Here is a 16,309-nt window from a genome sequence, read left to right on the forward strand (position 1 = left end):
GCTGTTCCCTCCTTGTTTCAAGGATAGTTCTTACGACCTCGGATAATTCATAAAAACGAATTACTATTACTACAAAACAGGAAATTACATACCCATCCCAGCCGAAACTAAAACAGGTAGCAATTTGCCTGAATTGATTCAGCGAACCTCTTCTCCAAGTAAATTGATTCCAAGGTTTGCTATAGAGCTAAAGTGCAAAGAAAACGCACCCCGAGTGTAAGACCTATGTAAAGGAGTTCATTTATATCTATGTTACCATCTCTATTACACTCAAAATACTAACGGCACAGGAATATCAACCTGTTTCCCTTTCGAGACGAGCATGCATCGCCCATTTCTGACGAAACACTACTCATATAAACACTTTTCAGCTATCCCTTAGGAGCGGCTAACTCTTGTCCAATCACAGTTGACAAGAAACCCTTCTCCACTTCAGTCTTCAAAGTTCTCATTTGAATAGTTGCTACTTCCACCAAGATCTGCACTAGGGATATGTTCCACGAAAACTCACGTATTTCGCTTCAACACCAAACCCCACGATTTTCTACTCATAGAAGGCTACTAAAAAGAACCACGTAATGTAGTTCATTTCTCGCCCTTCTATGGCCTGGTATCGGTAATTCGCTTTAGCGCCATCCATTTTCAGGGCTAGTTCATTCGGTAGGTGAGTTGTTACACACTCCTTAGCGGATTTCGACTTCCATGACCACCGTCCTACTGTCATTATGAACCAACACCTTTTATGGGATCTCATGAGCGAATATTTAGGCACCTTATCCAAGCGTTAGGAGCATCCCTCATCGCCAGTTCTGCTTACCAAAAATGGCCCACTTGGAGTTATTTTATTTATAATTGGGCAAAATACAAATAAAGTTATTTTAGCCCTTTTTACCTATTGGGAGTTTGAGAATAGGTCAAGGAAAACGATTTCCCTGATTCCTCTAATCATTATCTCTACCTGGTAAAATTATATTAGTCAACTCCAGCGATCCTGAGAGATCTTTCGAAAATAACCAGCTAATAGGCTTTTCGATTAGTCTTTCGCCCCTAAACGTGACTGAAATGAACGATTTGCACGTCAGTATCAATTCGATCCTCCATCAGACTTTCGTCTGACTTCAATCTCGTCACGCTTAGTTCAAAGCCTCTCGGGTCCTACCAAATATGCTCTTACTCAATAAAGCATGATTGCCTACCGGTATTGTATGCGCCAACGGGGAAACGTGAATTTCTCCGCCGGTTCTACAATAATTAAACATATTACATTAATTGTGCGTACAGAAAACGTATTCACGTGTAATGGTTAATGTCTCATGCACACTTGCACATTTGCTAGACTCCTTGGTCCGTGTTTCAAGACGAGTGGGTTAAGAAAGTACTTTGTAGAAACAACTCAAACTGCAAAAATGAAATTAATGCAATTATGATTTTCCTCAGCAAATAAGATAATTCCCCTTTTGAGCAGGTGGTTACAAAACCAGTTGTCCCGACGTTAGAGTGGGGACTAAGTGAAGAGCAGAGAATAAAATTCCCAACCGCTTCAGTGAATTGTTTTATCTTAATTATCCTAGTTCGCTGATGTTCCTTTTAATAAAGCAGAAGCAATGAAATTCCGAGGAACCCCATTTTCCCACTTTACTTTTTTTCTCCCTTAATCCGTTCCATCTTAACGATTTCAGGTACTATTTAATGGCTCATTCCTGAGTACTATTTCATCTTTCCCTCACGGTACTTGTTTGCTATCGGTCTCCTACACATATTTAGCTTTATGTGAAATGTATCACACACATTTGTGCTCCAATCTCAAAGAACACGACTCTATAAGTAAAATTCCAAAAAATGGTCAGCAAAATAAAACTACGGGCCTTTCACCCTCTGAGGAAGAGCTTTCCTGCTCACTTCGCTTTAATTGCTAAATCATTCATCGGAAATATTACTCAACATGACAATTCCCAAAGTAAGCTTGCACAAACCATGGGATTTTCCTTTTTGAGCTATTCCTTGTTCACTCGCCGTTACTAAAGGAATCATTGTTATTTTCTTTTCTTCCGCTTAATTATATGCTTAAATTCGGCGGATTTGCCCTCCTTACATACAACTATAAAACGTGTCATGCAACAATACACATTTCCAGAAGAAACATGTCCTGTTACAAGGTTGTGTTAGCCAACGAAAATACGTCACGTGCACATGTATTGGTACACGCATTTTAAAGTAGACGAGAAGTTTTAATGTAAATCCCGCAGATGCTTATCTAAGGCACCCACAGAACCACACTGCGAATTTTAGGACATTCGCTAAGATCGACCGAAGCCAATCCTAGGTAAGCTTCCTAAAAATCACCTTCTCTTCACTCTGACACCACTGGGGAATCAGAGGATATGTATTTTTGTATTAGGCTGGTCCACGTTTCAGTTTTTATGAAGGAGTACCATTATTCCCCATAAGAAGAATTGGTGTAGTTTACATTCAGCATTCAGATGATTCACAGTCACTGCAATTTTCATTGCGTATCGCATTTCGCTGCGGCCTTCATCGCTGTAGGAACCAAGACATCCATCGTTAAGACTGTGCTAATTAACCGGGAATTACGCAACGGCAAGGAAACACGACATGGAGAAAGTGATTCTTCCTTGTTGTATAACCTTCTCTTGCTCTTCTTCCGTTTATTAACTAGCATTAAAAGTTGATAGTAAATGCACGTAAAACATGATATTACAAGAATACACATTATATATGCAAAAAGTTGATTAGTTATAATTGTTGGGATTCCCCGCGTAATCGAAAATAACCGCAATAAAATGAATAATAGCAACTTTAATTAGTTACAAATATTCACAAGAATATCAATAACCAAATAAAATCACCAAAATTCATTTCATTGCATTACCTCCAATTACGCAGAAATCTGTTGCAAATGTGCACTACCTAACCCATATCATCGTCATTACGACGACGACATCGAATAAGCAGCAGCACACCGCATCGTTCATCAATAATGATCCTTCCGCAGGTTCACCTACGGAAACCTTGTTACGACTTCTCCTTCCTTTAAAAGATAGGATTTACGGTTTTTCCAGAAAAAAGAAGATATAATCCCCTTTTCTCTTGTCCAAACAATTCATCATATCTTTCAATCGGTAGGAGCGACGGGCGGTGTGTACAAAGGGCAGGGACGTAGTCAGCACAATCTGATGAATCATGCTTACTAGGCATTCCTCGTTCAAGATTAATAATTGCAATAATCTATCCCCATCACGATATGTACTGATAAAGATTACCTACACTTTTCAGTGGAGGAAAAGTACGCAATGCGCAAGCGCAAAACGTAATTTTAGTAACTCGTTATACATATCAGTGTAGCACGCGTGCAGCCTAGTTCATCTAAGGACATCACAGACCTGTTGTTGCCTTAAACTTCCTTGTGTTAGACACACATCGTTCCTCTAAGAAGCTTTACAATCAAGCAAATACATTCAAATGCGAAAAAGAAATAGTAGGATAAGTAAATTAAGTAGAAAAGGGAAAGGAAAAACGATTAGTAATTCCAATATTTTCTTCAAAATTTAACAAATCCACTATATTCAGTTCCACAGAAGAATATATCGTATTTGCCGCTAATTAGCAGGTTAAGATCTCGTTCGTTATCGGAATTAACCAGACAAATCATATTCACGAACTAAAAACGGCCATGCATCACCATCCAAGAAATCAAGAAAGAGCTATTAATCTGTCAATCCTACTCTTGTCTTAAACTAGTGAGTTTTCCCGTGTTGAGTCAAATTAAGCCGCAAGCTCCACGCCTGGTGGTGCCCTTCCGTCAATTCTTTTAACTTTCTCGCTTGCGCGAATACTCGCCCCAGAACCCAAAGACTTTGATTTCTCATAAGGCACTGAAGGAAGCAATCTAAGAGTCCTAACCCCGAAGGGAAAGGAAAACCCTTATTTTAAAATCTTTCATCCAAAGCCTAGTCGGCATAGTTTATGGTTAAGATTACGACGGTATCTGATCGTCTTCACTCCCTTAACTTTCGTTCTTGATTAATGGAAGTATTTTAGGCAAATGCTTTCGCAGTTGTTTGTCTCCAGAAAATCTAAGAATTTCACCTCTGACATCTGAATACAAATGCCCCCAAGCTACTCCTATTAATCGTAACTAAGCCAAAATAAGAAAAAAGAACAAAAAATTTTGACTTGTTCAATTTTGTTATTCCATGCTGTAGTATTCAAACGCACAAATGCTATATCTGTTTGCTTTGAACACTCTAATTTACTCAAAGTAACAAATCTCCAAAAATGCCGAAGCAAATATTAGAGATTTAAAAAGAATCATTTTAATTAAAAGAACACATAATAGCGAAAATGCGCACAAAGTCGACACGAAGTGTCTGTTATGTGGATTTAAGCTAAAAGCGTTACTTAAAATATCGATCCTTTGAAATTCAACTACGAGCGTTTTAACTGCAACAATTTTAATATACGCTATTGGAGCTGGAATTACCGCGGCTGCTGGCACCAGACTTGCCCTCCAATTGTATTTTGGGAAGGTTTTAAATTCCCATCATTCCAATTACAAAGCCAGATTGGCCTTGTATTGTTATTTCTTGTCACTACCTCTCTTCTTTAGAATTGGGTAATTTACGCGCCTGCTGCCTTCCTTAGATGTGGTAGCTATTTCTCAGGCTCCCTCTCCGGAATCGAACTCTAATTCCCCGTTACCCGTCATAGCCATGTTAGGCCAATACCCTAACATCAAAAGCTGATAGGTCAGAAACTCGATTGATACACACTAAAAATGGATGAATCCATTACGTGTTACTTCTTTGTTATAATTCCTTAAGTTAATAACTTTTTTCTTATAAGGCTTAACAAGTACACACTCAAGACGCGGGGGTCAAGAGTGCTAAAGCAAGTATTAGCTACAGCTTTTCCGTAGTTATCCTTATATAGAAAATGTCAAGTAGATTATAACTGTTTTAATGAGCCGTTCGCAGTTTCTACATATAAAATATGCATATACTTTCACTTGCATGGCTTAATCTTTGAGACAAGCATATGACTACTGGCAAGATCAACCAGGTTACTATTTATAAAGCTGTAAGGACAAGACGTGAAATACATTAGCAATAAGCAAATGCTTTTCAAGTAGTTGTTCCTTTCGCAATATAAATGTGTCGTTAAATTCTTTTATTAATATTAATTACTATTCTTTTCAGAATAATAATGCATATTAACAAATTACAGTTGATGTTTTACTATGTCATTTCCCTAAATCATTCAGTTATGTTTAAATATAACTTTATGATAGGAATTCTTGCACCTACTGAAATCGTAAGAGTAATAATACCTACATTTGAAGTCATTTCAAGAAGAATTGCACACTTGGGGAAGCGCACAATCATTCCTGGAATAATTTCTTGTAAGTAAAATTTCTTACTTCAGCATGATGCATAAAAAGTAATACAATAAATTGTATAGCATACAATTGAACAGATTATCATTTTGAAAATTTTACAATAAATTATGTTTCTTTATTGCAAAATTATTTTTTTTATAATTGCTAGGAACTTTTCATCCCTATAATGAAAACCCCAAGCAACATTTGGTCTACATGATAAAAATATTGATAAAAATACTAAGTAAACTAAATTACAACTAAGCAAGAAAAAAACCAATTAATAATGCATATAAATTTTGAAGAAATTAAAACCTAAAAAATTAATACCCTAATTTTTGTAAATTTTTTAGATTTTAGAAATTTTTTTGCCTAGATTTCGCTAGCTAGAAAAAAAAAGCAAAATTTACATTTATACTTCATTTTTCCTAGCGTGAAAATAGCAAATTTTTTTTTATAAATTTTTTTATTTCCTTTCTCTTACGGGGGCTTTGCATAAAAAATATTTTGGTCATTTATTACAGAAAAAATGGCCCTCGAAAATCCTTAAAAAATGGCTTTTTTGACCCATCTTCTTACAACGCTTTCTTTGTGATATTCTTTCTTATATTGAGCTCATTATCACGATAAAATGCTTTCTAATAGGAGGGGGGGGGGAGGGGGTGCTTGTAATGAGGCCGCAAAAACGGTGCTCAATCGATCCGCTTATTCGCTGTATCCACAAGAGCACTTTGCTGTACTTGCATGCCTTCCTAGCAAATTTAAAATTCGCGGGCACCCCTGACCGCGCATCATGATCAGCATGGCTGAAAGAGAGAGGTAACCCCCCTTTGAAAATTCCGCCGAAATAATGGCTCACGCGCTTCCTTGAGCTTTATAAAATTTTTACCTACATAAAATCTGACACCTCCTGCTGTGCCAATGCAAACATATTCATCAAAATTGGTAAAAAGTCGTTTATTGTAATAATAGAGTAATTTCAACAAATTAGCAGTACTATGGGAAAATATTGTCATTCCTGAAGTTCTCCTTTTTCTATTTTTCCTATTCTTTTCATTTTTACGCCATTCCGTTGAGAAAATTTGATTGTCATCCCTCCCTTTGCGCTTAATCTGTATAACTGCAATTTAACGGGATTTTTTTTTTTTTTTCACAATCTGTAGAGCCTACATTACCCCCAAAATAATTATTTCCAATTTAATTTATTCAAAGGAAGTTCCATGTGGCATGAAAAAACGCTTAAATGTTTTATTTCATAAGAATAAAAAAAAAAGACAGCCAACGTCATAACAATTTTGTGAAGTCTTTTTGGAGCAGGCACAACCTGCTCGAACAAACTGATGGACCAACGTGTATCGTCCAAGGGGTGTTCCTCCTGCAATGATATGCACTGTTTTACGGTTTACGTGCGAACATAACCACATTATAAAAAAAAAAAAAAAAAAAAAAAAAAAAAATTATCCTTTCTTATACTCCGATGCATATTTACCTACCATACAAATGAGAGCAATCCCCCCCTTCGGTGACGCCACACCACCTTACAATAACACCACCTCCTTGTGTATAAAGAGCGGCTACATCCATTCTTTGGCGAACATAGCCTCCCCACACGTCCCCATTATATATGTGCAAATTTCCTTTGCAAAAAAAAGACCCAACAATAAAAGCACAATGATGATGGTGATAGGATACACCAACGTACAGTACCACATTGAACTTCAACACCGTACAGAGCGAATATGCTTATTAAAACCCGCCGCAGCGTGGCAGCGACTATCTATCAACGCAATGGCGTCGTTAGAGTTCTTCTTATAAGTCAATTTGAAGTAAAAAAAAAAAAAAAATGGAAAAATATTATCTTATGCAACAATTTTGCACAAGAAAGAGGAATAAATTTAACACGTATTTTAAAATATACCCATGAGCCCGCACGAAAAGTGGACTCCACTCCCAAATGTGTCCCATTCAGGAGTATGCACGTAGATAAACACGCATGTAAACAGGCATGCATGTTTGTTTCACTTTTTCCCATGTGCACAGAACGCTTAAAAATGTTGTACAATTTTTTGGCTAAATAAATGTGCACTCACAGGGTCATCCAGCTGCAGATGTACATGTCGACAGCACAGAAAAAAAAAAAAAAAGACATGGGCAAATATTTCTAAACGTAACTTAAAAAAAAACCAAAAAAAAGAAAAAAATATAAATACATCTTCCCACACCCAATGTGACAGAACTTAATTCTTTTTTTTTCTTTTTCTGAATTTAGAGTTTTTTCCTCTGCTTGATCCATCCCCCCTTGATGCCCTTTTATTTATGTAAAAATACAATGCCTCTGCATTTTTGTTAAACACGGTGGTAATCAAATTTCCAAACTTATCTGTGGTGGTAATTTCGTACGTTTGGGATTCCCCCCATGGTTCCGGAGTTTCTAATCTGTAAACGTGAACGGGCAATGACAAGGTGTATACATTGGGGTGGACCAAAAATGAGCAAAAAAAAAATAAAATAAAAAAAAATAAAAATAATAATAATAATAAATGAATAAATAAATAAAAGAACATTTCAAGAGAACTCCAAAAGGCTCATGCCCCCAGCGTCCCTTATGGGACATGCTACTAGAAGTATAAAATTGCCGAGTGCCCATTTTAGGCGCCCTCTTCTCAATTCCCTACCTTAAAATACGACGGGTCAATTCTTCGGGTGATCTAACAAAAAGGGGGGAAAAAAGACGCAAAAAAAAGGGGGAAATAAATGTAAAAAGGTGCTAAAATGAGCGCGCGCAAATTCATTACACAGGTTCTCCTTAATGAAGAAATTAATTTCTTCCGTCTCATCTCGAGTACGCCGCACATGTCAGCATCAGCCCTGTAGGGGTAGCATCCCTCATATACCTACTTGCTGTAGTTCGTCAAAAAGGAACTGTCCTTTACCCGCTCACACTGCAAAAGGAAAAATAAATAGTTAACATTAGACAGCGCTCCATGTACCAGGCACATTACCATTAAGTCGCGCCAGATAATAAAGATACCCACGCTCAGGTTCACTTCTCTATGGGCAGACGCCCGAATTTGCACATATGAACTGTCATCCTAACATGGCCTCTCACGCACTTGGCACTGCACACACATGTAAACTTACGTATAGAACTATCCATATTAATGAAAAAATAAAAAACTTTATTGAGAGCATTATAGTGGACGTTGGAGGTACTGCAATGAGAAGTGGTTTTCTTATATACTATACTGTACTGCACAAACGCAGGTTTGAAAAGGATGAAAATGAGGATCTTCTATTTTGCACTCAAACGAGGGCTAATTCTTGCCGATTTTTCATTTAGCGCATGCACTTAAATTTTGTGTACTATAATTATGCAAGCTCCTATTCGTACAGACGCCTGTACAGTACTATGGTTAATTTTTCCAAATGCTAATTTTTAAACGTGTAATCTTCTGAAATTTCTCAAAAAAGTTGGCAAATTGACGAAACCGAAGCACACATTTGTAAATGAAAGGTAACTACGCATTGCTTATTTTATTTTATTTTAATTTTTTTTTTTTCTTTTTTTTTTTTTTACCTCTTTCTTTTTTCCGCTTTAATTTATTCCCGTTTCTCAGTTTAAAATCGTTGCAAATCTAAGACGTTTATAATAAGAGGTAAACCAGTCAGAGTTAATTTCCCATTACAGACTTTGAATTTTATTTACTCGATTCGGGGCCCCTGATTACGCCTACACCCATTCGCTTTCGAGAAAAAAAAGGTGTACACATGTGTATACATATATAATATGTACACACAACTTTTTTAGCGTAGCCATCTTAGTTCCGCCTTTTTTTAAAGCACAGAAATGAGCAATTTTCTTAAAAATTATATAAAAAAAAATTACATCTAAGTTGTAATTTTCTCTTCACATATTTTTTCCCACCTCACCAACTATTTGGTCTCCCTTTCTATATAAATCGTAGTAATATATACTGCACATTAATAACATTTCTTTTTTTAACGCTGGTCCTTCCTTGGAATGCGGAAATGCCAACCACGTGGCAAAACGGAAAATTACTCATCCGTTGGTAAATTATAGTAAGGGGGAAAATATAACAGTATATACATCCTTTTTTTTTTTTTTTGCAATTAGCGTAAAAAAAAAAAATCTCCTAATGCACCTGCACTTTCTGAATATAGAAGCAGGTTAGATTTTTTCTAACCCCCCAATTCTACAACCTTCGCTCTAAGTTGTGCAATCGTTTGCGTACTTCCCAAGTTTCACTTTCCTAAAATGGTGTAATTTCCACACACGTCACAAAATGCGGGTTCTAATGAAAAAAAAAAAGTCCTACATCTTTGGGAAGATTTCCTCACCAATTATTTTGAGCCCCCCACTTTTCGCGAATCTTCCGACTACATTTCTCATAACGCGGAACAATTTTTCTCCTTCCTCCGTTAACTTATATTTCTCATTTGACTGTACTTTTCTGACTGTGAAAAAGGGGCATGCGGTAGATACCTTAACGTACGTTTACTTGTGGTCAATTCAAATGGGAAAAAGAAAGAAAACATCATGGAAAATTAATTTATGTTTTACTCCCAAAAGTCTAAAGCGCAATGGTCGCATAAAATTTTTAGCATTATTGCGAGGTCCTAAATCTTGCCTACCCGTTTCAAGCGCACCGCGCAATGTGCATGCATATTTTTTCCAATTTGAAAACCCACACTGAAAGTGAAACTTATTATAAAAATTTTTTCCACACCAGCTACCTACTAAAGCGATAAAAAAATAAATAATAAATAAACAAACAATGAAACCATTAGCACGGTTATCACGCCCGTATGTAGGTCCACATATAAACCAACTTAAACCGCGGATGAACTGCTCACGAGGTTTTCCTTTTACTTGCATGCAGCTTGGATAATTCAGTGATGCCCACGTTTTACACTGCATGTAGATTAATTCTAAGCGGAAGTTAAAATATTGTCCAACTGCTGGCATTTGTGAAAAAAAAAAAAAATTCATTTTATGCTCTCCAATATGGAGGTACCCCAAAAAGCTTTACTACCCTTGGGGGGGGGGGGGGGGACTATTCCGCGCACTATCCTGCGCAAATGAGTATGTTCACAAGTTGCATTATTCGACGGACCATTCCTATACCTGCTTTGTAGACCCACGCCCACTTTATTTTTGTCTCCTAAAAATTGGTAGCAAAGCTGAAAAGATTGTGCCTATCGAGGTGCATCAATCTGACCGATGAATTAGTATCGCTTCTTCACCAACACATTGGCATAGTCACACCTGCGTTTATATTATCCAATTTGAATGAACCATTGGGGGCCTCCAGTTCCCGTAATGAGCCTTTCTCGGATCATTTCTTCGCAATAAAAGAAAACACGTCACTGAGTTTAACCGTTTCGCCTAATTCTATTAGATCAATTCTGTGCCGAACCATAAATGTATTACCCGAATGCAACAGATTCCATTTTCATAAAACAGCGTCGTTGTCGAACCTAGAAAAAAAAAAAAAAAAACTCCTTCTCACTTAATGCTAGTGCACAGCTTAGAAGGAAGCATAGTCCCTTTTTTTGCCAATCCCTTTTGAGTATTAGCTGCAAAGCAGTTGATACCACAACAGGAAGAATCTCATTCCCCCAATTTATACAATTCATATATGAAACTGTTCTGTATGGCCACCAGTTGGATTTTTTTTTAGCAGTAAAAAAAAAAAAAAAAAAGAACGTTCTCCCCCTTTTGTTTCCAGCTGCAACATACGTATTTGGTTAAAAGCACACTTTCTTTCGATATCACACCGATAGAAATGGCTAAAAAAAAAAAAGAAAGTAGGAAAGCAGTTCTTCTAACGGAGTTGTTCAAGCAATAGCAGTCTAACGCAGTTCGAGTTAAATACACACGTGGTAAAAAAAAGAAAGATAAAACGAAAAAAAAATATAATAATAATATAATAATGACTTCGAACGAAAAGCATCATCAGAGATAAGAAGGTTATCCATAACTCTTGCAAAAATTAATTCCTCTGAGTTGCTTACCTTCCAGAGATTCCCTTGGGTCTTCTTTTTCTTCCCATTCTTCCCCCCTTTAAATCACTCTTCAGTTAAAAGCAGAACTGCGCCTGGTCTTCCCTTCATAGTAGTCACCGGTCCTTGTTGCACGAAAAAAAAAAAAAAAAAACATTCCCATCCTTTACTGGCATGTTAAGGCCTTGCATGAACCGTCCACGCAACTTATCAAAGCATTGCAAATGTCTGCTATAAAATTAGCCAAAGTTGTCATGCAGCCAACGATTGGATTCGCCATTTTGCAAAATAGGAGTTTTTTAACAAAAAAAAAAGGGATTTTTTTTTTTTCTTTTTTACTATTTAAACACCTTAACGGCAAGGCTTCCCCTCCAGTACAAGTCACTTTTGCTAAAAAAGCGTTACAAAAATGAGACACACTTATGTTGTACGAATTTGTCTACCAACGGGATTGTGTTTAATTTTTTCCTTTTTTTTTTGCAAAATAAAAACATTTGTAAAATTGTACAGCAAGGGAATTGTAAAAGAAAATGTTTCACAAATGGCAGACATTTTCTGTTTTTTTTAATATATACATTTTAAGTGATTTAAAAAAAAAAAAAATTTCAAACAGCTAGCCAAAATTGCATGCAAAAAAGTCACCATATCGAAGGAAAAATAGCCAAGTCCAGAAAAAGGGCCAAAAAAGTTCGCCAAGCCGTTTTTTGAAGAATGGTAAAACTTAAAAAAAAGCGAAAAAAAAGGCGCAAAGCATTTTTTATCATCAAAAATGTAAACTAAAGGAGATGCGCATTTCCACCATTTGACCAATCAACAATTGGCAAAGTAAAACCAAATGGCTCCACAGGTGTGTTGCTGCATGGACAAACCGAAGAGACAAAGTACCCAAAAAGGACAATTTTGTGCAAAAAAAAATATATCGCTTACGAAAATAAAAAGTGCCGTACTCAAAGGAGAGCCTCCATGTCACACTTCTTTCCCTTCATGAGAAATGCACAGAAAGTGATTAAAAAATGTCCACCATAATATGCCCCTTAAAACATGTACATATGTAGGGAACAACGAATACTTAGCACGGTTCCCCCTCTTGCGGGGGCATCATCAAACTGTTCTACGCATAGTTCACAACTGTTTTAAGCTAAAAATCTTCATACACGTGCACATAGTCCCCATCGAATAAAATGGAATAACCTGATAATACAAAGCTGATACGTGAAAATTTCCCTTTTTTTTAACAATATTGCGGAACAAAGAGGAGGGGGGGGTGAAAAAACCTCTGAGTGGCGTCTTAAAATGGTGAAATATTTTAAAAGTGCTTTCCTCCCATGAAACATTCCGAAGACTTCATTAAGAAAGCATGTCACGTTCGAAGAAATTTTATACAACAACGTTTCTCTTCACTTCAACAACTTATTTAAAACGGTTCCTTCACTTCAAAAGGTTAAGTAATTTCTCCGAAAATGCATGCAGTAGTTAATTTTTTTTTTTTTTTTTCCATCCCGCCATTACATGTTGCATTTTCCCTTTTTGCCCACATTCTGCTTGCCTACAAGTAACCTTTGTGCGGCTGCTATTATATATTACGTATATATGCATATTTGCCGGTATTTTTTTTTTTCCTTGCGCCCTTTTTTTACCGGCATATATTTCACATCAATGTAGGAAATAAATTCCCCTAAGGACGCATTGCTTTCGCAATTTTTTTAACTTCATTCCCTTAAAATGCAAAATAAGGGAACTACAAAATATAGATTACGTCGACTTATCGTTTGAGGCGGTCGGCACTTCAGCTGGCGTGAATTGTGCTGCTGCGCCACTTTATTTTTTTTTTTCCCAAAGAAATGCGTGAAGAAGAATTTTTTTAAATTTAACGGCATCGACGCGCATGCAGCAAAAACAACGTAAAGTCAACGGATAAATCATTTGACCAGGAACGATGCAAGTAATTACGTCCGATAAGATAGGCCTACTGAAGTATGTACAATGCAGACCCAAGAGTTCCATTTCTGAGCAAACGCTCCAGCCCGACTTGAGGAGAACAATCAACCACGTGACGTGGTCTGGCGGATACGGGTAATACATTTTATATATCCACCGTGTTGCAAGCGCACGTACCCTACGTCCACACGTGCATCAGTATGATATGTAGATGTTTATGCGGGGGCAAAGCGGTTCACTCTTCCCACCATAAGCGCTACAATGTTATCTGGTTCTCATATTTGGTGAAAGCCACTCTTGCCGATTGCGCGACGTGCAAGTGGAAACGCCGCAAATCTGTGTATATGCGTGTCCAAAAAATGTTCATTCTTCACGCACGTGCCACGAGTTATTCACTTTTTCCCCTACTCGCCCCCTTAATAGAGGATATGAGGAATCACAAATAACGCTATGCAGGAAGAATGGGCTAGTCGAAAGTTTTGCCTTCCCGTATGATGAACCAAACCCAAACATCAGCGACACATGCTTGCTATCATTTCTTACCTGCAACAATTGTGTTTACACAAGGATGCTTAATCACCACCATAGTGTAATATACCCAGATTTGCTCGATAAAGAAAAAGAGAGGCATACTAATTATGCAGAATTCATGCCCCTCTATACAAGTGAAAATGTAAAAAATGGAGTGTATGAAAGTTACCTGCAAAATGATAGACTTCTCCTCACGGTCAGTAATGGAGGACATGTGCATGTGCTAAATTGGGACTGCAACAACGAACGGAGTAAGTACCACCTCAGTAAGGAGGATGAAGTGAAACACAAAGACGATGCTACGAAAAAAATGCAGCTATATTTTAAAAACTACAAAGACCAAGTATTGCAGTGTATCGAATTCAAACAAATTGACGAAAAAAATAACCATAACAATTTCATCATAAAAAAAAATGAGTATGCAAATGTGAGCGTGGAAGACATATGCACAGATTATCACTTTGATAATATGCTTTCCGAAGAAGCCATCTGCCAGTCGTACATTTTAAGTAACCCAATTGATGCTGCCTGTGTCAATGAGATACTAACAAACAGACTAGCCATCGGGGGCTACAAAAATTCTTTAAAAGTATTCGACCTATTCACAGGAAGCTATATTTGGAAATCAAAAAACATAGGAACGACTTTGCTAAATTTAAATTGCGAAAGTTTAATAAAATCTGTGAGCTTCCTAAACGATATCAACGTGAATATACTGTCGGCTGCAACGTATGACCATAAGATTGTTCTATATGATATGCGTTGCCAAGCAAAGCCGGTCTACGTTTATGATCATTATAAGAGGGGGAATGTCAGTCGAAATAAGTTTTCCTGTTTTGATCATAACTACTCGGAGAGCGACCTCGTGTTTACGTGTATAAGCAGCAGCTCTCACGTGGGTCGTGAGGAAAAGGTGGCCAAGGGGGAGCAGCCATCCCAGGAGGGAGAAGTGGACGACGCGAACGAACAGGGCGGAACGAGGAACGGAGAGACAGACGAAAAAACAGAGGAACATAAAACAGAAAAGAAACGACGCGCCAACAGTTTGGCCCCCCAGCCACACTACGCAGAGGAGGAACTGCACGTTAAATTTAACGCCCTCCAAATGAAGGCCAACAATTTTAAAATGTATGAAAAACTTCAGCAGCAAAAACGAGGAGAGAATGAAGCAACAGGAGTAAACTCAAATGGGGGCACACAGGAAGAAAGGGATGCTAATCCATCCTTATCGAATAACCAAAATGAATCAAATTGCAGCAATTACTTCATAAAAAAACTCGCCTCCAAGGACAGCCAAATTATTTTCATCTCGGATAACTACGGAAACGTCTACAAGTTCGAAGTCGTCACGGGGAACAAACTCCTACAATATATTTATGTAACAAAATGCGCACAGGAAAAAGTGACATGTGAAGAGGAGAAGAAAACAGACCCCTCCTTTTTACTTAAAAATAGACAAAGCTTGTACGAATTTTACAAAGAATATCAAAGGAATAACAAAACCCACATGCGAAATGACCTCCCTGTTATGTGGGCCAAAGACAATTTTGATCAGTTCTTAATTTTATTTCTCAAGAAATTTAAAATCCATAATGGGGCCATATCTTCTCTAAGTTTACACAGGGGAGGAAATTTTCTCTGTTCAGTCAGCTATGACAGATTTTTAAGCATACTAAATTTGAAGATGAAGAAGGTTGTTAAGCGAGTGCATGTCGGTCATATACTAACCAGCTGCTTGTTTCGATCCCTTCCCATTGATGAGTCGGAACAGGGGGAGAAGAATGGGTACGGGCCCAAGGCATCGAAGCGGCAAAAAGTGCTCCACCAGGAGGGGGAAGAATCAGAGGACGAACCGTCCAGCGAGTGCGAAAGTTGGCAGGACTCCTCGAATGAGTCCAACGAGGGTGTAAGCAAAAGGGGGAAACGTCGTCGGGGGGCGGACGACCAGGATGGAAGTGAAAGTGACGACGCAGACGAGGAAGAAGAAGATGACTATGATGACGAATACAATGATAATGACGAAGATGAGGAATATGAGGAAGAGGACGAAGATGATGAAGATGACGAAGAGGACGAAGATGATGAAGAGGAAAACGAAGATCGTGACGACGACGATGATGATGATGACGATGGCGAATAAAGCTAAAGCGCCCAAGTGGCATAAAAGAAAAACACAACCAGCGCTGCGGTACCCGCAGTTGGGCCACTCCTCACGTTGTAAAAAGGGGCCAAAATGTGGTATATCCCCATTTGGACCACCAATAAGAGGACTCCATTTATTTGTGTTTACCTTTGGAAAAAATGCCTCCACACGGATGGCGTGTCATACACCTAGGGAAATTCCCTTTCACTGCAATCCTATGCAGTGTTTTTTTTAATTAAAAATGTCAAATTTGGGTCATTTGTTTGGTTTTATGTTTT

General features: G+C 37.7%; 2 protein-coding genes and 3 non-coding genes across 5 annotated transcripts in view; 1 reads left to right on the forward strand and 4 right to left on the reverse strand.

The window, feature by feature from the left end:
- Positions 1-2,095, reverse strand: part of PCOAH_00004106 — a gene marked incomplete at both ends in the record, with an annotated part of 3,937 nt that extends 1,842 nt beyond the window's left edge. The window contains one exon of the ribosomal RNA XR_002198255.1: positions 1-2,095. This exon is cut by the window's left edge and continues 1,842 nt beyond it. This is a non-coding gene — a ribosomal RNA (28S ribosomal RNA).
- Positions 2,096-2,419: 324 nt separating this feature from the next.
- Positions 2,420-2,571, reverse strand: PCOAH_00004105 (the record flags this gene model as incomplete). The annotated part of the gene is made up of 1 exon (XR_002198254.1): positions 2,420-2,571. It is a non-coding gene; the product is annotated as a 5.8S ribosomal RNA (ribosomal RNA).
- A 425-nt stretch (positions 2,572-2,996) lies between these two features.
- On the reverse strand, positions 2,997-5,082 carry PCOAH_00004104 (the record flags this gene model as incomplete). Its single annotated transcript, XR_002198253.1, has 1 exon — positions 2,997-5,082. It is a non-coding gene; the product is annotated as an 18S ribosomal RNA (ribosomal RNA).
- A 2,550-nt stretch (positions 5,083-7,632) lies between these two features.
- PCOAH_00004110 (Uncharacterized protein) lies at positions 7,633-8,587 on the reverse strand (the record flags this gene model as incomplete). The annotated part of the gene is made up of 4 exons (XM_020057226.1): positions 7,633-7,831; positions 8,071-8,103; positions 8,294-8,337; positions 8,537-8,587. 4 exons carry the CDS (start codon positions 8,585-8,587, stop codon positions 7,633-7,635), a joined length of 327 nt encoding a protein of 108 aa, XP_019912995.1.
- A 4,537-nt stretch (positions 8,588-13,124) lies between these two features.
- PCOAH_00004120 (Uncharacterized protein) lies at positions 13,125-16,028 on the forward strand (the record flags this gene model as incomplete). Its single annotated transcript, XM_020057227.1, has 2 exons — positions 13,125-13,492; positions 13,781-16,028. 2 exons carry the CDS (start codon positions 13,356-13,358, stop codon positions 16,026-16,028), a joined length of 2,385 nt encoding a protein of 794 aa, XP_019912967.1.
- Between the last annotated feature and the right edge of the window lie 281 nt (positions 16,029-16,309).

This window comes from Plasmodium coatneyi, chromosome 3 (assembly GCF_001680005.1).
Source record: "Plasmodium coatneyi strain Hackeri chromosome 3, complete sequence".
NCBI classification, from domain to species: Eukaryota; Apicomplexa; class Aconoidasida; order Haemosporida; family Plasmodiidae; genus Plasmodium; species Plasmodium coatneyi.